Source organism: Macrobrachium nipponense, chromosome 20, assembly GCF_015104395.2.
Source record: "Macrobrachium nipponense isolate FS-2020 chromosome 20, ASM1510439v2, whole genome shotgun sequence".
Taxonomy (NCBI): Eukaryota; Metazoa; Arthropoda; class Malacostraca; order Decapoda; family Palaemonidae; genus Macrobrachium; species Macrobrachium nipponense.
This window is the reverse complement of record NC_061089.1, coordinates 45414801-45441380: the sequence shown is the minus strand read 5'-3', so window position 1 is coordinate 45441380 and position 26580 is coordinate 45414801. Positions and strand designations below refer to the sequence as shown.

At 43.0% G+C, this 26580-nt stretch overlaps 2 protein-coding genes across 2 annotated transcripts in view; both read right to left on the bottom strand.

Annotated features, from left to right (window-relative positions):
• The window catches only part of LOC135225414 (uncharacterized), a gene marked incomplete at its 5' end in the record, with an annotated part of 68207 nt that overhangs the window by 4049 nt on the left and 37578 nt on the right, over window positions 1-26580 (bottom strand).
• Window positions 266-26580, bottom strand: LOC135220979 (uncharacterized). Its single transcript, XM_064258673.1, has 5 exons — window positions 26407-26580; window positions 25583-25735; window positions 22368-22501; window positions 21747-21923; window positions 266-377 (listed from the first exon to the last, which is right to left on the bottom strand). Exons 1-3 carry the CDS (start codon window positions 26578-26580, stop codon window positions 22454-22456), a joined length of 375 nt encoding a protein of 124 aa, XP_064114743.1. The 3' UTR covers window positions 266-377; window positions 21747-21923; window positions 22368-22453.

Sequence of the window (26580 nt, the reverse complement as noted above, 5' to 3'; positions counted from 1 at the left end):
TTTCATGTGATGAATCAGAAACAGTTAGTCACTTGACTAATATGTATGGAAGTACTGTATCTCAGCATAAGAGCGATAATGAAGGCCCAAAAAATCATGGAAAAAGGGGCATAGATGAAGACCTAATCAAGTGGGGAATCAGGAAAATGGGCTTAATGCATACTATATAAATTTCAATAAGGACAATGAATTAATAAAGCTTGTTTTAGATTATTTTCAAAATCATGAGAAAAAATCAAATAATAAAAAAAAAACCTACCTCTTTTTCACTTCTGCAAGACATTTCTCCAATCGGTTACATTCCTTCTCCAAGCTGTCATAATCTTTACCACTCTTTTTCACATCATCTTCTAATTTTCTATTTTGTGTGTGCAATTCTGGAGAGAGAAAACCACAACTTATCATCATATTTATTTACAAGTACCACCTAATGAATAAACCTTTTTATATCAAACATAACCACGAATCCTACTTCTTGACTTCTATGGGGTCTTACTCAAATGAAACTGTCCCATAAAAGGTGAAAATCAAAGCACAATTTTTTTGGATAAACTGGACACTTATATGAGAAGGAACCAGTGAGAAACAGACGAACTGTAAAATGAACAACACAATGAACATGAAGCATTGTCTTATACAGTGCAACATAATACTACCTGGGAAGCAGCTCTTAATGGGGAACCATTAGGTGTTACCAACTGTATGGGGGCAGAATTTACTACCACTCAGTTTACATGATCCAGTCAATCACCATTATTCTCTAAAAATGATATTGTTAAACTACAATAAAGTTTTGTACATACTTACCTGGCAGATATTATACTTAGCTATAGTCTCCGACGTTCCCGACAGAATTTCAAATCTCGCGGCACACGCGACAGGTAGGTCAGGTGGTCTACCTTACCCGCCGCTGGGTGGCGGATGTACGAACCACTCCCGTAATCTTGTCAGATTTTTCTCTTCCACCTGTCTCCTGAGGGGAGGCTGGGTGGGGCCATTATCGTATATATCTGCCAGGTAAGTATGTACAAAACTTTATTGTAGTTTAACAATATCATTTTTGTACATGAACTTCCCTGACAGATATATACTTAGCTGATTGGCACCCTTGGTGGAGGGTAAGAGACAGCTCAATAATACAGGTAAGACGGGAAAACAACTAATGTTGTAGGATATAAAAACCTTGGTTCTCACCTTTTCAGGATGAAGACTTCATAGATACTATCTCTGAGTCTGCATTGCCTGGAGAGCTACAGCTAGGACGTGACCTGATGCTGAAAGACTCTCGGATCTACCACTGGGATATGTGATCCCCTATTGTGGTAGAATCCAAGTCGGATGCTGTTAGAGGGACCTTGTCCGCTTACCTAACAGATCCTTACATAACCTCTGCAAGGAGCCAAAACCCACCAGACCACCTAACCAAAATACAAAGGGGGGTTAATATTACGACAAAAGAGGTGCCTCCTGCAACCTCTTTCAGACAACCAAAAAACAACAATATAAAATATAGGGTAACATATAAAGAATTTACACAGGATAAGTTTCAGCTCCCTGCCCCAGCACCGAATCCGCCGATACGAAAGGACCAAGGCGAAGCATTTATCATATGTGATTTTTACATCACGTAGGTAGTGGTTTGCGAAAACCGATTGGCATCTCCAAAAAGTCGCCTCCATCAAGTTCCGCACAGACATATTTTTTCTGAATGCAAGCGAAGTTGCGATGGCTCTCACCTCGTGAGCTTTCACTTTCAGTAGTTTAAAATGATATTGTTATGTTACAATAAAGTTTCATACATACTTACCTGGCAGATATATACATAGCTAAGACTCCGTCGTCCCCGACAGAAATTCAAATTTCGCGCCACTCGCTACAGGTAGGTCAGGTGATCTACCGGCCTGCCCTGGGTGGCAGGACTAGGAACCATCCCCGTTTTCTATCATATTTTCTCTCTTCCACCTGTCTCCTGCGGGGAGGCTGGGTGGGCCTTTAATTGTATATATCTGCAGGTAAGTATGTATGAAACTTTATTGTAACATACAATATCATTTTCATACAATCAACTTACCTGTCAGATATATACATAGCTGATTGGCACCCTTCGTGGAGGGTAAGAGACAGCTTCTATATGGAATAGACAGGTAAACAACATATGTTGTAGGTATAAATAAAACCTTGTTCCTACCTGATAGGTGGTAGACTTCGTGGGTGTTTGCCCAGTAGTCTGCATCACCTCAAGAAACTTTAGCGAAGATATATGATCTATGGCCAAGAGTTCTTGTGGGTCTGCCGATGGGGTCTTATCCGCTTACTCGGCAGAGCCTAAAAGGACTTTGTCAATGGGTGCTGATCCACTTATATGACAATACACCTTATGAAGGAGCACACAACCAATCCCGACCACCTGATCCTAACCATATGTTAGAACTAAGGATTGTTCGAGTTATCCCCGAACTCGTCACAACAACCGTAACTCAAAACCACTACGCACACATACATAATTTCAAAAAAAAAAAATTATACTCAACTAATTGGATATGACAAGAATTCTCTTACTGAACAACATAGACGGCCGCCCGTGCTAGCCTAAGTCCTCCATTGTTCGAAGAGACTCTCGACCATATCCAAAAGAAGAAAAGTATATACATTTAAGGATTGGTGTCGGCTCCCGTACCAGAATCGTATCCGCCGATACGAAAGGACCTAGAGAAAAACACTTCTCATATGTCACACGCACGTCTTTCAAGTAATGAGATGCAAATACTGAGTTGCATCTCCAAAATGCGTATCTATGATGTTTTTAAGCGACATATTCTTATGAAACGAGAGAGACGTCGCTATAGCTCTCACTTCATGAGCTTTTACTCTCAACAGTTGTAACTGTTCGTCAGGACAGGCCTATGAGCGTCTGTAAATGACGTTTCTTACAAAGAATGCCAGCGCATTCTTGGACATCAGTCTTGTGGGGTCTTTTACCGCGCACCAAAGACCTTGTCTAGAGCCTCCCATTTGATGCTTTCTCTGAAGGTAGAACTTCAGAGCTCTAACAGGGCATAGAGACCTCTCTGCTTCTCTGCCTACGAGACTCGACATGCCTTTGACTTCGAATGACTTAGGCCAGGGATTCGTAGGATTCTCGTTTTTCGCTAAAAACAGGGTCTTAAACGAGCAAATCGCTGAGTCTCCTTGAATCCTACTTTATCCTGCAGAGCATGCAATTCACGAATTCTCTGCTGTAGCTAAAGATAATAGGAATAGGCATTTTCGGGTAATGTCTCTTAAACGATGCCCGATGAGGAGGTTCGAATCTTTCCGATGACAGATACTTTAGGACTACGTCTAGGTTCCAGTTCGGAGGTACTGGTTCCTTAGACTTTGAAGTCTCAAAAGACCTTATGAGATCGTGGAGATCTTTATTATCTGCCAGATCTAAACCTCTGTTCCTGAATACAGCCGAGAGCATACTTCTGTATCCCTTTATTGTGGATACGGCTAGATGAGATTTTTTCTCTCAGGAATAGCAGGAAATCAGCAATTTCCGCTATAGAGGTAGTGGAGGAGGACAACTTCGTTGGATCTACACCATCTTCTAAATACCGCCCACTTTGATTGTTGGTATACTTTCGTAGTTGGAGGTTCTGCGTGCTCTCGCGATCGCGCTTGCCACTTCGCGAGAAAAGCCTCTCGCTCTGACGAGTCTTTCGATAGTCGAAAGGCAGTCAGAGCGAGAGCGGGGAGGTTTTGGTGGTACCTCTTGAAGTGTGGTTGTCTGAGAAGATCCATCCTTCTTGGTAGGGATCTTGGAAAATCTACGATCCACTCTACCACCTCCTGTGAACCATTCCTGGGCCGGCCAAAAGGGGGGCTATTAACGTCATCCTCGTCTCTTTTGACGCCACAAACTTTCTCATTACTAACCCCAGGATTTTGAATGGGGGAAAAGCATATACGTCTACTCTCGAGACCAATTTAGCAAGGAAGGCGTCTACCATAAGAGCTCTTGGATCTTCCACGACCGAGCAAAAAACTGGAGCCTTTTTTGAAATGAATGTTGCGAAGAGATCCACATGAGGAGTTCCCCACAGAGACCAGAGATCGAGACACACTTCCTCGTGTAGTGTCCATTCTGTATGAAGGACCTGGTTCCTCCTGCTGAGCCTGTCCGCCCTCACATTCCTTACTCCCTGTACGAACCTTGTCAGCAGGGAGATGTTCCTGTGAGACGCTCCAAAGTAATAGGTCTCTTCGTGAGCTCGTAAAGGAACGAGGAGTGCGTCCCTCCCTGTTTCCGAATGTAGGCAAGTGCGGTGGTGTTGTCCACGTTTACTTGCACTACCTTGTTTGACACCAGAGGTTCTAGGCTCTTCAAGGCCAGATGTACGGCGAAGAGTTCTTTGCAGTTTATGTGCCAAGACACCTGTGCTGGTTCCCAGGTGCCTGACACTTCCTCTGAGCCTAATTGTCGCTCCCCAACCTCTCTCCGACGCGTCGGAGAACAACACTAGGTCTGGGTTCTGTGTTCTTAGAGAGATCCCTTTGTTCTCTTCCAGAGGGAGCAACCACCACTGTAGGTGTGACTTTATCTCCACTGGAATGGGAAAAACGTCCGACAGTTGTCCGGTTTTCCAGCTCCAAGACCTCTTGAGGAAGAATTGAAGCGGACGTATATGAAGTCTTCCTAGAGGGAAGAATTGTTCTAGCGAGGAAAGCGTCCCCAGAAGGCTCAACCATTCCCTCGCCGACGTTTGTTGCTTCTCTAAGAAGAGAGAGACTATCTGCAAACCTTTTGCGATTCTCTCTTGCGAAGGAAACTCGAAAACCCCGAGAATCCATCCGAATCCCCAGATAGACTAGGTCTTGTCTGGGGGTCAGCTGAGACTTCTCGAGGTTCACAAGCAATCCCAACGCTTTGATTAAATCCAGAGTTAACTTTAGGTCCTCCAAGCACTGTCTCTCCGATCTGGCCCTGATGAGCCAGTCGTCCAGATACATAGAGACATTCACTCCTTTGAGGTGAAGAAAACTCGCCACATTCTTCATCAGGCTTGTGAAGACCTGAGGAGCTGTGGACAGGCCGAAACACAAGGCTCTGAACTGAAAGATCCTTCCCCCCGTCATGAAACGGAGGTACTTCTTCGATGAAGGGTGGATCGGGAGTGAAAAGTAGGCGTCCTGGAGATCTAAAGACACCATCCCATCTCCCTGTCGTAATGACGCCATGACTGAAGCAGAAGTCTCCATGGAGAACTTCTCCTTCTGAACAAATTTGTTCAGAGAGCTGACGTCCAGTACTGGTCTCCAGCCTCCCGAGGCTTTCGCCACCAGAAAAAGGCGATTGTAAAACCACCCCGGGGAGTGTTGATCCCGTACCAATTCTATCGCTCTCTTGTCCCACATTTGTTCCACCATCGATCGAAGAGTATCCCTCAGCACAGGATCCTTGTATTTGGCTGATAGTTCCCTTGGTATTAAACGTTAGAGGGGAGGAGTGTTCAGGAAAGGGATACGATATCCCCTCCTTAAGATCGCCAAAGATGACGCGTCTGCATTTATCAGTGTCCAGGCTTCCACAAATCCCAGGAGCCTGGCACCTACTGGTGCTTGGAGGAGAGAATCTTCATTTTCCCTTCTTAAAGGGACGAAAAGCAGATCTACCTCTCTTCTCTGGAGCCTTCCTCCTTGTGGAAGGTCTGGAGGTCGGACCACCTCGAAAGGGCTGCACCGTTGTACTGGGTCCTTTCTTGTCCGATGCAGCAACAGGTTTCTTTTTTCTTGCTGACTGCGTCAGCAGATCCTGAGTTGCCTTCTCAGTTAAAGAATGCGCAATGTCCTTTACTAACTGAGAAGGGACAAAAAGTCAGATAGAGGCGTCATATAGAAGTGCTGCTCTCTGAGCATGTGAGACTGCCTTTGTTAAGAAGGCGCCATATACAGTCCTTTTCTTTAAAAGACCTGCCCCAAACAAAGAGGAGATTTCAAAAGATCCATCCTGTACCGCCTTGTCAATACAAGACAATATGCATAACAGGGCTTCAGGTTCGATTCCTTCCGAATCATGGGCTTTCTTGGACATCACCCCAAGGGACCAATCTAAGAAGTTAAAAACGTTCCAATACACGAAAGAGTCCCTTGAGGAGATGATCCAGTTTCCGAAATTCCCCACGTAATCCGTGCAGAATTGAGACTTTGACGCCGTGAAGCGTCAACCAAAGTCGAAAAATCTGTTTCGGTTGTAGAAGGGAGAGCAATACCCATATTCTCTCCCGTCTGATACCAAATGCCTCTTTTCCCAGCTAATCTTGCTGGAGGCATGCAGAAGACTGTCCTCACTAAGTCTTTCTTAGACTTCATCCATGAGTCTATGGAATGTAATGCTCTCTTCATCGATATGGTGGGTTTCATTTTTAGAAAAGACGAAGGCTTCTTCGTCTTAGCACTGGAAAAGAGCGAGCGCGGAGAAGGAGGAGCGGCAGGCGTCAACTCGTCTCCGTACTCCTCAAGAAGTAGGGTAGTCAACACCTTATAGTTAGACAGACCTTCTCTTCCACTATATTCGTCATCCGAGTTTTCCTCTAACTCGGGATCTACATGCGTCTCCGCTCTCCTTTCCGAACGTTCTTCTTCTTGAGGAGACAAACTCCTAATAGGAGAGGGGCTAAGGGAATGATAATCCTTCCTCTTTCCCGCTCTAATAGTCTGGAAGGCGTCATAAGCTTCGGCTTCTCTAGAATTTTAGAAGACGCTTCACGCTTACATGACGCTTCCCGTTCGCCAAGCGTCATGGATGACGTCTTTTGCTGACGTCTCGATGACGCTTCGCGCTTGGAAGACGCTCCGCTCTCCAAAGGCGTCCTACTTGGCGTCATAATATTGGACGGAGCGTCATGTCTATGCTCCGTTTCCAATGACGCTTCGCGTCTAAAAGACGTCTTACGTCTCTCTGGCGTTACGAAACTCTCGTAAGCACCTGTTCTTGCTCTCGAACTAGACGCTTCTGTAAGACGTTTAGCCGTTTCCCGTCTGTATGACGCTTCTCGTTGAACAGGTGAGAGAGACGAGACTTCTTAATTGGAAGCGTCACGTCCTTCCGACGTGGCGCTAAAACTCCCACTAGAGATGACAGTTGCTCTTGAACTGCCCTAATGATCTTTCTTGACGCTTCTCCACGTCCAGTGCATGACGTCTTTCGTCATCACTCGGGGGAGAAGAAGGAAAGGGTACTTCCGCGTACACTTCAGGTGACGCTGACGCGCCCCCTTACGCTTCTTGCTAGAAAGACGGAGCGTCATCTGATGAAACGCTCTGGACTAGAATCTATGTCAGGGAGTTTTCATATGACGCTTCAGCGGTCTCGACAAGTTCGATTCCTTCCACCCTCGTTTAGGTGAGGGAGAGGGAGAGGACGAGAAACACTCGCGAAGGACGCTTTTTCTATAGCGCCCTTGAGCCGCCTGCCACGAAGCAGAGCTAGCTGAAGGGACGTCTGACCGTTGGGGATTCCCCACAACCTCCTTAAGGCTTTCGACTTTCCTTCTCCTCTGGGCTTGTGAGCTTGGAAGAGGTCTAGGCCTGGGAGCGTCGCAGGGACGATCAAACGCCCCCTCCACAACACTGGGAGAAAACTCACTTCACTGTAATGCTCACTTTCACTAGCCTTACCTTTGAAGTCAGCCATCTTGGACTTCATGTCTCTAATTGTAGCTTTCAGATTGTCGATTTCCGATGCCGAATCCGAAAGAGCACTCTGAGAATGAGTACATAGGGAGAATCTACATCAGTAGGATTGAAATTATCAGTGAAAGGCTCAATAGGCCTTGAACTCACACCTTTCAATCGTCTAATTCTATCCCTCTCTAACTTCTTCAAATAAGAAGTCAAAGTCTTCACTCTTCTGCATTCAATCCCTCGCATTCCTTACAAGTATTAATAGCAGAACACTGAAACCCCCTACATTTACGGCATACAGTGTGAGGATCAACCGAAGCTTTCGGTATCCTCACCCTGCAGCTACATTCACAACACATTCTCACACTCACATTAGAATCAGACATACTGAGAAAAATCCAAAAGAGTTATTCCAAAAAACAGTCCACTGTAGCGAATGCCAAAACACGATCCAAATACGTCACCAAAAAGCCGCAAAACAAAACGATGATCAAAGGATGAAAAATGAATCTAAGTCAGGAGGTAATAACAACAATGTTGATACCACCGGCGACAGAGAAAATATGATAGAAAACGGGGATGGTTCCTAGTCCTGCCACCCAGGGCAGGCCGGTAGATCACCTGACCTACCTGTAGCGAGTGGCGCGAAATTTGAATTTCTGTCGGGGACGACGGAGTCTTAGCTATGTATATATCTGACAGGTAAGTTGATTGTATGAAAATGTTCTTCCTTACAAGCAACATGTGCCTCTGTAATAAGGCTTCTCAGAAAAAAGGAAAGAGCATTCTTCGACATGGGCCGAGTGGGTGGGGTCCTTTACAGAGCACCAAAGCACATCTTGATTCGCCTTAAGTTGTTCCTTCCTCTTAAGGAAATACTTCATAATTCTCATAGGGCAAAGAGTTCTTTCAGGCTCTTCCCCTACTAGAAAAGATAAACTACGAACTTCAAAGCTCCTGGGCCAAGGCCGTGATGGGTTTTCATTCTTTGCAAGGAAATTTGGAAGAAACGAACACACCATAGAATCTTCCTTAAACCCTACATTGCCCTCAATAGCTTGGAGCTCACTCACTCTCTTAGCTGTAGCAAGGGCCAAAAGGAAGATAGCCTTCTTCGTCAGATCCTTGAAAGAGGCTAAGCTAGGAGGTTCGAATCTAGACGATCCAAGGAATTGTAGAACTACGTCTAGATTCCAGTTTGGTACCACATGAGGACGCTTAATGGTTTCAAATGATCTAATAAGAATTCATGCAAGTCCTTATCATCGGATATTCTTTAAGCCCTCTATGCCGAAATACCGCCGCCAACATACTGCGGTATCCCTTAATAGTTGACACAACCAGATGACATTCTTCTTTGAGGAAAATAAGGAAATCCGCAATTTGGGTCACAGAGGTACTGGAAGAGGAAATGTTCTTCCTCTTGCACCAACGTCTGAAGACATCCCACTTTGACTGGTATACACGCAAGGTGGAAGGTCTCCTCGCTCTTGCGATTGCTTTAGCAGCTGTTGCTGAAAAGCCTTTCGCTCTGACAAACTTTGGACAGTCTGAAGCCAGTCAGACTGAGAGCGAGGAGATTTTTTGTGGTACCTGTCGAAGTGGGGTTGTCTGAGTAGATCGCTCCTTAGCGGGAGCGATCTTGGAAGGTCCAACCACCATTCCAGTACCTCTGTGAACCATTCTTGGGCGGGGGGGCCGGCCAAAAGGGAGCGATTAAGGTCATTCTCGTTGAATCGGACTCTACGAACTTCTTGATGGTTAGCCCCAGGATCTTGAAGGGGGAAAAGCGTAGACGTCGAGTCCGTTCCAGTCCAGAAGAAGAGCATCTATTGCTAATGCCTCTGGATCCGATATCGGAGAGCAGTAAGGATCCAGCCTCTTGTTCTTTGACGTGGCAAAGAGGTCTATGTGTGGCCTGCCCCATAACTTCCACAGGCTCTGGCATACATCCAGATGAAGGGTCCACTCTGTGGGAAGGACCTGATCTTTCCTGCTGAGGAGATCTGCTCTTACATTCAATTTCTCCCTGCACGAACCTGGGGAGAAGCTTGATTCCTCTTTCTTCTGCCCACAGAAGAAGGTCTCTTGCTGTCTCGTACAGGGGAGAAGGAATGGCGTCCCCCCCCCTGTTTTCCTGATATATGCCAGAGCTGTAGTGTTGTCCGCGTTGACCTGCACTACCGATCTTCTGACTTTGGGCTCGAAAGCCTTCAGAGCCAACCACACAGCCATCAACTCCTTTCTGTGATGTGCCAGGCTACCTGGTCCCCCACCCAGGTACCTGACACCTTCGCTGGTTCCCAGAGTTGCACCCCACCCCGTGTCCGACGCGTCGGAGAACAACACCAGGTTGGGGGTCTGTGATTGAAGAGACAGTCCCTTCGCAAAGAGGTTGGGATCTGTCCACCATAAGAGATGTTTCTTGATGTCCTGGGATAACGACAGGGAGAACGTCAATCCTGAGAACGACGACTCCAATTCCGATGAAGAAGAATTGGAGCGGTCTCAGGTGCAACCTTCCTAGGGAAACGAATTGCTCCAGCGAGGAGAGCGTCCCCAGCAGACTCATCCACTCCCTCACTGTGCATACTTCTTTCCCTAAGAAGGTTGTTACTCTCTCGAATCCTCGGGCTATCCTTTCCTGCGAGGGGAAAGCCCGAAACTCAGAGTTCATCTGTATCCCGAGATACACCCACTCTTGCTCGGGATTAGTGACGACTTCTTGAAATTGACGAGAAGTCCCAAAGCCTTCGTCAATTCTAAAGTTACTTGTAAGTCCTTCAAACAACGATCTTCTGAATTGGCCCTTATTAGCCAATCGTCGAGGTACATGGATATCCTCACCCCTTTCAAATGAAGCCATTGAGCCACATTCCTCAAAATCCCGTGAACACTTGAGGGGCCGTCGAGAGGCCGAAACACAGAGCCCTGAACTGAAAAATTTTCCCCCCCATCATGAATCTGAGAAACTTCCTCGAGGAAGGATGGATCGGTTACGTGGAAGTAAGCGTCCTGTAAATCCAAGGAAACCATCCAGTCCCCTGGACGAAGTGCTGCCAGCACTGATGAAGGCGTTTCCATCGTGAACTTCTTCTTTTCTACGAAGAAGTTCAGGGCGCTTACATCCAACACCGGTCTCCATCCCCCTGAGGACTTCGGAACTAGGAAAAGGCGGTTGTAGAAGCCCGATGAATGATGGTCTGTCACTAGTTCGATAGCCCCCTTCTCCAGCATCTGATCTACTGCTAGATGGAGAGCTTGATTCATGATGGGGTCTCTGTACCTGGACGGTCAGTTCCCTTGGGATGGTCGTCAAGGGAGGTCTTTCGACGAAAGGGATGAGGTAACCTCTCCTCAAAATAGAAAGGGTCCAAGGATCCGCCCTTTTTTGGGCCCAGACTTCTGCAAACTCTAAGAGTCTGGCGCCCACCGTTGTTTGAAGGACTTGCAAGTTATTTTGGGGCTTTAACAGACTTGGCGAAAGTCTTACCCCTTCTTGAAGGTCTACGACCTCTAAACGTAGAGGTTCTTGATGAAGACGCCCTCGAAAGGGTTCTCGAACACTTGCTTTTTCCTTCTTAGCCTTGGTAGGGAGGGGAAGGGCGAGGTTTTCTTGCCGACTGTGCCAAAAGGTCCTGGGTGGCTTTGGCCGACAGTGATCTTGAAATGTCCTGCATTCAATGTTTAGGGAACAACTGAGCAGACAGAGGAGCAAACAGCAAAGAAGACCTCTGGGCATGGGAGACAGACTTCGTTAAGAAGGAACAATAAACCGACCTCTTCTTCACGATCCCGGCCCCATACAGGGAGGCGATTTCACTCGCTCCGTCTCTTACCGACTTGTCCATACAAGACAAAACACACATAAGATCTTTCTGGCGAAATTGACTCTGGCACTTCAATTTTTCTTGGCTAGGACTCCCAACGACCAATCAAGGAAGTTAAATACTTCTAGCACTCTAAACATGCCTTTGAGCATGTGATCCAATTCATTCATTGCCCAAGTCGTCTTAGCAGAGTTAAGGGCAGTTCTCCTTGTCGAATCTACCAGCGCCGAAAAATCCGAATCAGCCGAAGACGGTAGACCCAATCCTAAGGACTCTCCTGTTTCATACCAGAAACCAGCGCGTCCTGATAACTTCGAAGGAGGAAAAGCGAACATCGTTTTCCCCGCTTCTTCTTTGGAAGCCATCCAGGAACCAAAACTCCTCAGTGCCTTCTTCATAGAAAGAGTTGGCTTCATCCTCACACAAGAAGAACTCTTCGCTGTCCTTCGCCGTTGAAAAAAGTGAGTGAGGAGAAGGAGGAGCCGTAGGAGAAAGGGAATCCCCAAAAACTTGCAAAAGGTAGCTCTGTAAGCTTCTTGTATAAGAACACAGCAGCAGAAGTGTTTCGGTTCCTCATCCGAACCTTCTAGGACGTCTTGTCGAGGCGAGCGCGGAAGATCCTTAGGTGACGAAGGGATCCTAGTAGGAGTTGACGAGAGGTTGGAGAACCTCTCTTAGAAGAGTTCACATCCACTGGAGAATGAAGAGAAGATCTGGGATGCCTACGATGAGACTCCCTCTTCGAGGGTAGACGGAATCTCAGCCGAAGGAGAGGTAGGGCTCTACTACTCCGAGAATCCTCGGAAATATCCACAGGGCGCTTACGAGGAGGCGAGCGCGCCTACTATACTCTTTGCGCCTATCCCGAGGCGAGCGGCTGCCAGGAGAAGAGCGCCTATCGAGAGCAGAACGCTTGCGCGGCTCTCCATACCTGTCCAGTTGCGTACGATCAACGGAAGTTCGACTGGAAGGCGAAATGCGCCTACTAGGAGAAGGCTGCTTGCGAGACTCTTGACGTCTAACAAAAAAAAAAGAGGGTAACATTCAGGAGAAGGGCGCTTCAAAGCTAACGAGCGCCTACTTGGAGAAGGGCGCTTCCGAGATTCCTGTTGTCTACCAAGAGACAAACGGTCAGGAGAAGTGCGCCTAGAAGCGGGAGAGCGCCTACACGGAGAAGGGCGCTTGAAAGACTCTTGTTGTCTGCCCCGAGGAGAATAATCAGGAGTATGACGCCTTAAAAGAGACGAGCGCCTACTAGGAGATCGATGTGCAGTAGGCTCTTGTCGCCTACCTTGCGGGGAGCGGCTAACAGCAGGCCGTCTATCATGCACACGACTCCTACCAGACTCTTGATGCCTGTCAGGAGAGAAGTCACGATCCGACACTTGTAATATAAATAAGTAATTCTGTTTTGAATAGTTCGGGAAAAAGATTCAATTGTCCAAATGCCAGTTAACTACTTGTTCCCCATTTATCGATCAGGAACGAAGGTTTCGGGGGTCACGTCACAGCAACGAGAGTTATGGTCGGCAGTGAGAAGGTGTCTGTCTTCAAGGAAGGTCACTGATACGTTTAGAAGATACATTGTTGGATCCGGGTGTTTCGCCGTTGAGTTGGAGCAAATAATTCCGTTCCCATCTGGTTGTGGTGTATGAGAAGCAGCGTTGGCCCCCTCTCGAGTTACGTTGGTGTGGCTGTTTAGATGCGGGAATATCAGAATTGGGGCTTCATTCCTGGATTGTGATTTCCAGGCGTATCTTCGTATCGGTGGCTGAAGAGAACCTCTCGCTCAAGAAATAGAAAATGGTTCACCAATACCTCCTATTCACTCGGAGACCTCTAGAACTGCTTGTTTGAACGTCAGCTAAGTTTTGTTTTATTATATTTATTAATTATTTTTCCATGAATATTATCTGAGCTCTTAGATACCGGTCGTATCTGCAAGTGTTGGTTATTTAAGCATAATAAAAGTGACTTTAAGAAGAGTTGTTTTGTGTGTAATTCTCCTCCTCATAATTAAACCTGTTTTTAAATATGTGCTTGCGGTAGTTCAGGATGTGGACATCGTAACATATTTGGGGGCCTGACCGGGATCTTTGAATTTCAATTTGAACAAAACAGGTTTAAATGAGGAGTTTTTTTATTTACTTGTTGTAGGTTTGAGTGAGGTCATTTATTTGTTGTTTTATAGCCATTGTAACCAATCATGTCTGAGTCTGAAACAGAGTATTTAGAAAGTGACTTTGACGTAAAGAAATTTCTGTCGTCCTTACCGGGGGTTGCAGCTTTTCAAAGTCTGTGTAAAAGAGAACTTGTGTTAATTGCTAATTATCTAGACATAGGTTTTACTACGGATATGAAAAAGGATGATTTGATAAAGGGTTTGATAGGACACTTGGGTATTGTAGAGGAGAAGGCAGAAGTTTCAGGGGTAAAGGAAAGTGATAGCATAGAAGCTTTGAAACTTAGAATAAAGCTGAGGGAGTTAGACATAGCTGCTGAACGTGAAAGAGTAGCTGTTGAACGTGTAAGAGCGGAAGATAAGAGGAGAGAGAGGAAACTTGAGCGTGAAAGAATGGAACACGAACTGAAGTTAGAGGAAATTAAGGTAAGACACAGACAAGGTAGTGGAGATTTTGATGTAGCTAAATACATGAAGATGGTTCCCCCTTTTGATGAAAATGAAGTAACTAATTATTTTATAACTTTTGAGAAAGTAGCGAAAGGAATGGGCTGGCCTAAGACCTCATGGTCTATATTATTACAAGTGCATTGAAAGGTTAGGGCTCAGAGGTATTTTCTAGTTTGTCTGAGGAGACGTGTGGTAATTATGACGAATTGAAAAAGTGTATCTCAAAGCATATGAATTAGTGCCAGAGGCTTACAGGTTGAAATTTCGTAGGCTTTTTAAGACAGGAGACCAGACTTATGTAGATTTTGCTCGTATAAAAGCTAAATTGCTAGACGATTGGTTGAGATCTAAAGAAATCTGTGATTTTAAATTTTTGTTTAAACAACTAATTTGTTAGAAGATTTAAGAATTGTTTATCTAAGGATTTGAAGGTACACTTAGAGGAGCTTCAGGTTGAGAGTTTAGGAGAAAGCTGCCATTATGGCTGACGAGTACTCACTGACGCACAAAATTTTTGAAGGGAAAAATTTGGTTAGGGGTAGAAGCAGCAAAGAGGGTTTTCAGGAATTGAAAAGTGGTAAGAGTAAAACTGAAAACGCAAGTGATTTGGATAAGTGTTGTAGCTCCAGTATTGAAAGGTAATAGTTTGCCTAGTGGGCAGAGGATGCCAATTAAGTGTTTTAACTGTGGTAAACTGGGCCATAGAAAGGCAGACTGTTGGTCCTTAAGGGACGGTAATAGAGAGCACAAACCAGTTGCTTTGGTAAGCAGGGTAAGTGCTGATAGAGAGATTAGTGCATTAAGTGAGGGTTGGGGAAAAGCCCTGGGTTCTCTGATTTGGAGAGATTATAAGTCCATTTGTGTCTTATGGTAGTGTAGCTACAGGAAAGTGGTAAGGGCCAGAAGAGGATTAGTTATTCTCAGAGATACAGGGGCCCCTACAGTCATTGATTTTGAAAAGGGCATTGCCTGAAGGTTTCGAGTATGAGGATAAGGAAAAGGTTTTGATTAAGAGTTTTCAAAAGAAATAATCTCTTGTCCGTATGAGATTGTTGGTTCTGGAGTCTGATTATGCAACGGGTCCGGTTTAGGGTTGCCGTTGTGTGGAAGAAATTCCTGTAGAGGGAGTCGATTTAATATTGGCCAATGATATTGGTGGTAATAGGGTTTTAAGTAACCCACGGTTACTTAGCTATCCTCAGTTTTGTGCAAGCACGGAGAGCTTGGAAGGAGAATTTCCTGGTATTTTTTCCCCCCCGTTCCCGTGTTGCTATCACATTACAACTGGTCAATGCGGAAAGTGGAAAAGCTAGTAGGGATTCTAAGATTGACTTCTCGAAGTGTTTTCTGGGAAAATTTGTGATTGTTCTGAACAAGGTAAGGTTTTAGCTGTATCTAGAGAGAAATTCATAAGGATCAGGAAAATGACCTAGAGCTAGCAGAGATAGCTGCAAAGGCTTTTTCAGATAAGGAAATTGAGAACATTCCAGTTGGGTACTATGTCGAAAAATGGATTATTGATGAGAAAATTTAGAGCCTCTAAGGTTGCTGCCGATGAAGAATGGAAAGTTAATTACCAAATAGTCGGTCCTCCAAAATTACAGACCCCTCTATTTTACATTTAGCACATCAGAATCCATTTAGGTGGCCATTTCGGAATCAATAAAACAAAACTTTTACAATTAACTAAACACTTTTATTGGCCTGGGCATTCATTCTGATGTTAAAGTATTTTGTAAGACTTGCCATGTGTGTCAAATGATCGGAAAACCGAACCAAAAGTTGACTAAAGCTCCCCTTGAACCCATACCAGCCATGGAAGAACCATTCCATAGGGTAATAGTGGACATTGTTGGCCCATTGCCAAAGTCAAAAGGTGGAAATCAGTATATACTTACGATCATGGACAGATCCACTAGGTATCCTGAGGCCATTCCGTTGCGGAATGTCTGCTCTAAGAATATTGTAAATGGGATGTTACAATTTTTCACTCGGTTGGGATTGCCTAAAAGAGGTTCAGTCGGCCAGGGTTCAAATTCTTGAGCAATATATTTAGACAGGCAATGCAGGAACTAGGAATCAGGCAGGTAACTTCATCAGCGTACCATCCTCAGAGCCAAGGGGCTGTAGAAAGGTACCATCAAACCTTGAAGACCATGTTGAGAAAATTTTGTTTAGAGAACAAAAGCGATTGGGATAAAAGTCTGCCCTTCCTTCTGTTTGCCTCCAGAGAAATCCCTAATGAGTCGTTAGGGTTTTCCCCTTTCGAGTTAGTATTTTGTCATCAGGTTAGAGGACCTTTAAAATTGATTAAAGATCAGTGGATTAATAATGTTGAAGATTCTAATTTGTTGGACTATGTTTCAGATTCCAGGGAAAGAATCAGGAAAACGTGGGGACATAGCCAAGAGATAACTTTAATGGAGCACAGCAGAAGATGAAAAAATACTATGATTTAGGAGCCAAAAGTTTGACTACAAACCAGGTGATGAGGTATTGGTATTCCTTCCAGTAGCAGGTCAGCCATTACATGCTAAGTTTTCTGGGCCTACATAATAGGAAAAAAAGGTAGGAAATACGGATTATGTTGTTCTTACTCCAGATAGGAGAAGGAAAAAGAGGTTATGCCATGTTAATATGTTAAAGCCCATATTTTTCAAGGACGCCAAAGCCAGTCTTGTTGAACATAAAGTTAAATAATAATAGTAATCAAGAGAAACTTAAACTTGAGACTGAGGTTGAAGACTGGCCTATTTCAAATTCAGATGCTTTAAGGAATTTGAAGAATAAATTGGTTCATCTTGAGGAAAGTAGAGGTCAGGAGTTGAGTGATTTACTCTACGATTATAAAGATGTATTTTCAGATGTTCCGGGCAGGACCTGCTCATTACAACATGATGTTGATGTTGGCAATTCAAATCCTATTAAACAGCACCCATATCGCTTGAATCCACAAAAGGCAGAGATTGTTGAACGGGAAGTAAAATATGCTCGATCATAAGTTGATTGAACATAGTAGCAGCCAGTGGAGTTCCCCTGTAGTACTTGTCAAAAAAAATGATGGTCAATACCGTTTATGTTTTGATTACAGGAAGGTAAATGCAGTCACCAGGACAGATTCATTCCCAATTCCTAGGGTGGATGACTGTATTGATCGCATTGGAAAGGCCAGATTTATCAGCAAGTTTGACATGTTGAAGGGTTATTGGCAGGTAGGTTTGACAGACAGAGCCAAAGAGATATCTGCTTTTGTTACACCCACTGTTTATATTCCTGCAATGTCATGCCATTTGGAATGAAAAATTCGGGTAGTACTTTTCAGAGACTCATGAATATGATTACCAAAGACCTTGAAGGGTTGCACTACGTATTAGATGATGTGGTAATTGTTAGTGATACGTGGGAAGAGCATGTCAAGAAAATTGCTGCATTTTTACAGAAACTCAGAGAAGCAGGTTTGGTAGTGAACCTAAATAAATGCGAATTTGGGAAAGCCAAGGTAGTTTATTTGGGTCACGAAGTGGGTCATGGCAAAGTAGCACCAAAAGATTCAAATATTAAAGCAATTTTAGACTTTCCAGTTCCTAAAGATAAAAAGGGAGTAATGAGATATCTGGGTCTTGCCGGATATTATAGAAAGTTTGTGGCTAATTTGCAGATATAGTTGCACCACTAACAAATTTGTGAGGAAAAGGGTTGATTTTAAATGGGAATAACCAGTGCCCAGGAAGCTTTGATAAAGTAAAATCTATTTTGACTACTTCCCCTATTCTGAAAGCACCAGATTTTTCTATTCCTTTCAAGCTAGCAGTGGACGCCAGTGACATTGGTATTGGTGCAGTATTACTGCAGGAAGACGACACTGGGGTAGAGCATCCTATTGCCTTTTACTCTAAGAAACTGAATGATTCTCAGAAGAAATACTCCACCATTGAGAAGAAACTTTGGGTTTAATTTTGGCTTTACAACATTTTGAGGTATATACCAGTACCACCTCTTCATTAACCGTATATACAGACCATAACCATTAAAATATTTGAATCGTTTCAGGAACAATAATCAGAGATTAACAAGATGGAGTCTATTTTTACAACCCTACGATTTGAATATCCTACATATCAAAGGAAAGGAAAGAACGTCATTCCGGATGCATTGTCAAGAATGTGACTTGCTATATTTTTGACCTGATTTTTGTTGGTGGCAAAATATATATTACATATATAATTTTTCCTTTTTACGGGGGGAGGTGTAATATAAATAAGTAATTCTGTTTTGAATAGTTCGGGAAAAAGATTTAGACAATTGTCCAAATGCCAGTTAACTACTTGTTCCAGTTTATCGATCAGGAACGAAGGTTTCGGGGGTCACGTCACAGCAACGAGAGTTATGGTCGGCAGTGAGAAGGTGTCTGTCTTCAAGGAAGGTCACTGATACGTTTAGAAGATACATTGTTGGATCCGGTGTTTCGCCGTTGAGTTGGAGCAAATAATTCCGTTCCCATCTGATGGTTGTGGCTGTATGAGAAGCAGCGTTGGCCCTCTCGAGTTACGTTGGTGTGGCCTGTTTAGATGCGGGAATATCAGAATTGGGGCTTCATTCCTGGATTGTGATTTCCAGGCGTATCTTTCGTTATCGTGGCTGGAAGAAGAACCTCTCAGCTCCAAAGAAATGGTTTTCAATACTCCCGCCTATTCACCGGTAGGATCCTTCTGAACTGCTTGTTTGAACGTCAGCTAAGTTTTTGTTTTATTATTATTTATTAATTATTTTTCCATGAATATTATCTGAGCTCTTAGATACCGGTCGTATCTGCAAGTGTTTGTTATTTAAGCATAATAAAAGTGCTTTGAAGAGTTGTTTTGTGTGTAATTCTCCTCCTCATAATTAAACCTGTTTTTAAATATGTGCTTGCGGTAGTTCAGGATGTGGACATCGTAACACACTCGAGGAGAGTGACATCTGGACGAAGAACGCCTACTTGCCTAAGGACGCACTCTAGAATCTTGAGGCTGCTGAGGAGAAGTCTCACGCGAGGGAGTTGAAAGAAATAGCGTGATGAGCAGGTGCAGTGTGCTTACCGGAAGCGGGAATCCAATCCGGAGAAAAAACTTCTTTCTCCATAGAGCGTCCTACCGATGTTTGGCGCCTTGAAGTCGAAAGAGAGCCATGCGAGCGACGGGCGCTCACGCGAGCCCTACCTTCATACGAAACCTCCCCATATGAAGGAGAACGCCTAAAACGAGGAGAACGATCCTCTGAAGAGCGGCGCCTAGATCTCTTGATCGGAAGAGAAACGTCCTTCTTCCTACGTGATCTAACTGCTAGAGAGTCTGCTAGCGCCGTGATCTGAGCTTGAAGTCCCGCGAGTACTCTCGTAGGCGAATCTTGTTGTTCTTCCTCGGAAGCAGGCGCCGAGCGCGGAGCGCGAGAAGAAGAACGCTCACAGGATTTCTTGGGTTTCTTCGCCTCCACCGACGATTCTTCCGGGAAAACCTCCGGACTAGAAGCCAAAGGACTGCAGGGAGCCTTCCAAGCCCTCTTCAATGGGCGCGACGCATCCGGGGAGTTCCAACCTCTCTTCGGAGAGGAGACGACGAAGAGGAGAAGCATTGGCGTAGTAGCTCCTTCTTGTAGCGATCCGAGGCAGCCTGGGAGCGTACTTCAGGATCTGCCGAGGGGACGCCTGACCGGTGGGGGTTCTCCCTAGCCCTCTTGCGGCTTTCGACTTTCCTACTCCACTGGAACTGGGAGTCTGGAAGAGGTCTAGGCCTAGAGGCACTAAGGAGCCGGTCAGACACACCCTCCACAACACTGGGGACACTGCACTGATCACTAACATCTCCTTACCTTCCAACTGACGAATCTTCTGATCCATAGAACGAATCGTGGCTCTCAGAGCTGCCGCCATCCGAAGGCGAATCTTCGGCTTCGGTGCGGGGAGCAGGGGCTGCAACTTGGGAAGAAGGTTCTAATTCTACGTTAGCATTAGGTCCACATCCAACTCACTCACATTCATTCTAGATCTACTAGAACTTCTAGAGGAAGCCTTACGCACTCTATCACGTTTCCAACTTCCTAACATAGAAGAGAGAGCCTTATATTCTTCTCATTCAATCCCTTACATTCACTACAAGGGTTAGCAAAAGAACATTCATTCACCCTGCATTTCATGCAAACCTCATTCCCCCTGCATTTCATGCAAACCGTGTGGGGGTCTACCGAAGCTTTCGGCAACCTCACCTTACATCCTTCATTCACGCAAACCCTAAACAAAACCGAAGTTTTAACTACCGAATCTAGGTCAGACATCGTTAAAGAAAATCAAACTCAAAATCAAACCGGTCCACAATCAGCGTATGCCCAAGTCAAACAAAGCGAATACGTCACCAAAAGAAGTCCAAATTAACTCCAGGCAAGCGAGAATCGAAAAACTATCGAGAGGAACCGACAACAGTTGTTATCGTTCCCGCGACAGAGAAAAATCTGACAAGCTTACGGGAGTGGTTCGTACATCCGCCACCCAGCGGCGGGTAAGGTAGACCACCTGACCTACCTGTCGCGTGTGCCGCGAGATTTGAAATTCTGTCGGGAACGTCGGAGACTATAGCTAAGTATATATCTGTCAGGGAAGTCATGTACAAAAACACTTTATTACAATTGAAAGATCAGAATATCGTCTAATATTCATATACCTAAACTTCTTTTTAAAGTTTCTATCACAGGAACTCCCATAATGAGATTTAAGAAGGATTTTTAGTTTCCTTGAAATTTTCCTGTTGGTTTTCATTCAGGAAACATCCATATATTCATAGGATTAAATGCAGCACAAATATGCATGTGGCAAAAATTTTAACATAACCCTAAATCATATTTTTTCTTTCATAATGATGGCTGACATTGAAATGAGGCGAATGTTACGCACTTGGCCGCCGGCCTGAGACACACATGCTGTGGAAAGGCAGCCTGCAAGGCTATCACAAATCATGGGTTTGTATATTAACAAACATCAAAACAGTATATTCAGTATATAAAAAAGTAAGAGAAGAAAAGATCCCACAGGGAGAAGCGAGTTTATCGAGTCAGGAAAGAACTCCAAAACACGTCTGCATCGCATAATGGACGAAAGCAAACTGGGATGCTTACACGGTCAGGCAGGTATTCTCGCCTACCAGATGGTAATACTGCCTAACCACCTTGTTCATGTTTAGCAGCCATTTTCCAACTTTGCCAAAAGTAAATCCTAATTGATAAAGGACTGAGGGTTGTATATTGTGCAGGAACAACTGAGCTTTCTGCTTATTCATTCTTATTCTCCTGCTAGTAGGCAGAACTGGTCACCTGCACAATTACTTGAAGTGTTACCCGCGAAATTTAGAATTCAAGCTGCCGTACAAGTGGAACCTACAGCTATGTAGTGGCAAAAAGAGACATGAAGCACAGATGCATAGCATACTCACAAAACAGAACCAAAACTTAATATATATATTGCGGGGAAACAAGAGTTTGGACAAGCTCTTTATGTATATGTTTTTGAAATAAGATTTCAAGATTACACAAGAATGATAAGACTCAAAACAATATAGGAACATAAACTTGAATAACTCAAACAAACTTACTTTGAATTTTATCTTGCTCCTCTTAATGACCTGATGAAGATTTTTTATCTCAACATGAGACTCCTGCATTTGACGCTGAAGCCGTCGGATATTTTCATCTCTAGCTTCAATAGCTGCTTTTTGTTCTTTCATTTCACTACACAGTTCCTTATTTTCCCTTTCTAAATTTGTCTTTTCCTGTATAAATATATAAAATAGTAAAACAGCTCATGAGCATTTTCATATGCAGCTCTTTTAGGATATAAATCAAACAAACCCTAATAATAAGAGATCAATATTAGATGCCACATAGTAAATCATATTGTTACAGCACATCTGAAGAACTGTCTGTTCATTAAATTTACATCTGCCTGTTCCTAAATTATGACTACAGACGTAGCATTCACAAAAACAAGTATGGCAAATGTTTAAGGTAATTTGTATTTTATCTAGGTACATAAACCGTAGCCTTTTCATATATATAGTAGTATATCTTTCCACACATGCACTGGACCAGCCTACTGAGTTATGTACTTAACTGATGATACTACTCTCCTGATATGGTATTGTAATACATTACCATATTACTTCACCTCTAAATAAAAAATTAAAAAAACTGATAATTTTAGCCAAAGTACTTACAGTTATCATAGTTTCCCGGACCTGCTGATAAGACTTCTGGATTTTCACAATACTCTCCTCAACTTCTGCTTTTTCATGCTGAACTGTTAAATTCGTTCTTCCCAGGCGTTCAACAGTTTCCGTAACTGATCAGTCTGTAAGTTGGGTATACAAAAATAATTTTATACATTCATCATTATTGTTATATTATTATTTTTTTTTATGTCTATCACAGTCATCCTATTCGACTGTGTGGTTTTCGTAGTGTGGGGTTTTCGGGGTTGCATCCTCCTCCTTAGGAGACCATCACTTTTCTTACTATGCATGCTGTTTCCAGAAGCAAACTCTTTTGCATGAGTCCTGGAGCTACTTCAGCATCTAATTTTCCAGGTTCCTTTTCAGGGATCTCAGGATCTTGTCTAGTATCCCTATGATTATGGGTACAATTTCCACTGGCATATCCCATATCCTTCTTATTTCTATTTTTCAGGTCTTGATAGTACTTATCAACTTTTTCTCTTTCTTTCTCATTTATCTGGTGTCCCATGGTATTGCAACATCAATGATTGGTACTTTCTTCTTGATTTTGTCAATCAGCATCACATCTGGTCTATTTGCATTTATCAACCTATTTGTTCTGATACCGTAGTCCCAGAGGATCTTTGCCTGATTGTTTTCTATCAATCCCTGTTTCTTGCACAAGCTCCAGTGGAGGGCTTTTGCTAATGAATCATTCCTCTTTTTGTTCTGGTTCTGTGCAAGTGCCGGACATCCACTAGCTATGTGGTTTATGGCCTCATTTTTCATATTGCACTTCCTGCATGTGGGCGAGATGTTATTTCCATCGATCGTTCTTTGAATATATCTGGTTCTTAGGGCCTGTCGGCGTCGGTGACCCTGGTAGTTGTGACACCAGATAACTTACAATCAATCAATTAATCAATCTTAGGGCCTGACCTTGTGCCACTGTTAGCATTCCTTCTGTTTTCTTCTTGAGTTCTCCCCGCTGTAGCCATTGCCATGTTTCTTCCCTGGCCAGTTCTTTAGTCTGTCTCATGTACTGTCCATGCATTGGTTTGTTGTGCCATTCTTCAGTTCTGTTTGTCATTCTCCTGTTTCTGTATGTTTCTCAGTCTTCATCTACTTTTATCAGTCCTTCTTCCCAAGCACTCCTGATCCATTCGTTTTCACTGGTCTTCAGATATTGCCCCAGTGCTCCATGTCGATGTCAGCGAAGTCCTCTATGCTTTATAGTCCTCTCTCTCCTTCCTTTTGTGTAATGTATATGTATGTACGTATTTGAATCTTCGGTTTGTAATGCTTTGGGTATTGTCAAATAGGTTCCTAGTTTTCTGGTTATGCGGAACTGCACCATTACTACCCAACTACCACTACTCCTGCGCTGTTATCTTGATTACTGGTACTGCTCATGTGTTTATGGCTTTCATCATACTTCCGGCATTTTGAGTTTTGACTTGAGCACCGCCTTAAGTCTCAGCATATTCTTTTCTGATTGTCCTTCATCTCTTGGTGTTTTATATACTCTCCTTCTATTATTCCCAGGTATTTGTATCCTGTCTCATCTATGTTTGATACTATTACCATCTGGTAGCTTTAACCCTTCTGTCCTTGTCACTTTGCCTTTTTGTATATTGACCAAGGCACATTTTCTATTCCAAACTCCATCCTGATGTCCCCAGATACAATCCTCCTAGACTAAGGTATCTATTTCCTTGATGCTCTTACAATACAGCTTGATGTTGTCCATGAACATCAGATGGTTAATTCTGTTACCTCCTTTCTTGAGATGGCACCCAGCATCCATCTTCTGCAGTACTTTTGTCATAGGAATCATGGCTACTACAAAGAGTAGTAGTGACAGTGAGTCGCCCTGGAAGATCCCTCTCCTAATGTTGACATCTACTAGTCTTATTCCAGAGCTTGTAAGTATTGTATTTCAGTTGTGCATTGTATTTTTTAGGAAGCTGATGGTATTTTCCTCTGTCTTATATATTTTCAGGCATTCTACCATTATTATTATATTATCATTATTTTTCAGAAGATGACCCCTATTCATATGGAACAAGCCCACAGGGCCACTGACTTGAAATTCATGCTTCTGAAGAATATGGTGCTCATTAATTAGGAAGTAGGAGATGATAAAGGGAAGCACAAAAAAAAGCAATTCACTTAATAAAAGGAAAAAGTAAATTAATAAATTAATAACTAGATAAAAATGTATTAAAATGCAAGAATAATAGCATCTGGGCAGTAATGCATTGCATCTTTGCTTGAACTTTTGAAGGTCCCATTGCATGACACACTCAAGGAGACTGCTCCATCCAACGGTATGAGGAATACAGGATCTCTGGCACTGAGATGTTTGTCAGTGAGGCACATTTACAGCATATTGGTGCTGCTGTTCAGCAAATCTGGTTGCTCTCGGCAGAAAAAGGGGGATCAGGAATCAATTGTGAATGTGAAAGATCTCTATTAAAATACAACTCAAAATAGGTACATAAGAAATAAAGTGAGGGGGCAGAATAGAAATGCACACAAAATAAACATGGTTTGTTTGCTTGTTAGTATGGTGTTTTTACGTTGCATGGAACCAGCAGTTTTTCAGCAAAGGGACAAACGGCTTTACGTAACTTCTGAGTCATGTAGAGAGTGAACTTCAAGTCAAGTGATAATATAGGCAATATTATTTATAGATACCAATCATAAACTGAACCCTTGCTCTAAGGTACTTGCTGAAGGGAGAAAGGGGCTAAAATACAGTAAATCACCAATAGATGTAGAAGATGACACGTGCTCTGAGTTCTGGTTTGTGGAAATAACCTCATAAAGGCCTGAGACCACTACATATCTGAAGTCCTTGTCATCATAAATTACCTATACTTTTATATTTGTTTATTTTCTTTTTTGTGATAAATTTTCTTCTACCCTTATCATTAGTCTATCATATTTTTTTCTTTATCTTTTGCCTTTATATTTAGTTGATATTTTACTTACAGTAATGCACACACATCTGCATATATAAATGCATGTCATAGAATTTTAGTTCTTCTCCACTTTAACAAGAGTTCTAATCACAGATGAAACATAAAATGTTGCTAAGGGCTAAACAATACTGCATAGACCTTTTAGTTATGTCCTTATAACATTGCAAACTGCCAAAACACAGATATAGCACAAAAAACCAGCAATTAGTACCAATAATATTGGATAACTACCTGAGCCTGCGCCTGCAAATGAGCCAAGTGAGTTTGTCTGTACCGTGAATCTGCTGCAGCTAGAGCGTTTTGAAGCGTTTCTTCAGCGTGTACCATGGTAGCTAGTTTGTATTCGTACATCTCCATCACAGCTGTTAAACCAATGTCCTTCAGCTGAAAAATGATTAGGTCAACACAAAATATTAAATCAAATTGCAATCAGTACATAATTTTACAGTGAACTGTAGATTCATTTGAACTATACAAGATACAATTCACATGAATTTCAAAAACATTATTTCCAGAATCTACTTTATATTCACATAACACACTCTGATTAAGCATTTTGATTACTGCCAATCTAAACTGTCTGACAGTTTCAATATTTTGTAACTCCCACCATCATCAACATCAAAGATTTTCAAGATGAATTTTCCCTTCATTGGATTAAATGAGAGAATTGCAATCCACTCCATATTTTTACTTATACCCAATCTCTCTGAATTTCAGGGCTTTCATATGTATATCTTCATGTACAACTTTTACATCCCACAATTTTCTAATTATAAGATAATTTATATGTCCTTTCTTTTGGATTATTGAGGCTTCATAAATTCACACAGCAATTATGGATTATTCTCACTATCAAAAACAAGAATAGCTAAAGTAAACATTAAAAGCATGTATTCTATATGAAGTGTAAACCTCATTAACTAGTGTATGAGAGATGACACTGCTTTGCATACAGTGATCCATGCAAGGCAATCTGTAGGTTGTATCCCACAAAGATTATTGCCATGAAAGAATTATGCTTTCATAATGTTACTTAATAATTAATCCCTTACCTCTAACTTTTCTACAGTGCCACTCAAACGCTCAATCATTTTGTCTATACGAGCTTCCAAATCAGGTGAGAATGGAATGACATTCCTCTCCCCTCTGTTATATAATGCCGATTCTAACCCGTGGGGAATGCTTGATTTGTTACTTTCTTCCACTGCACTCACTAATGCTTCCAT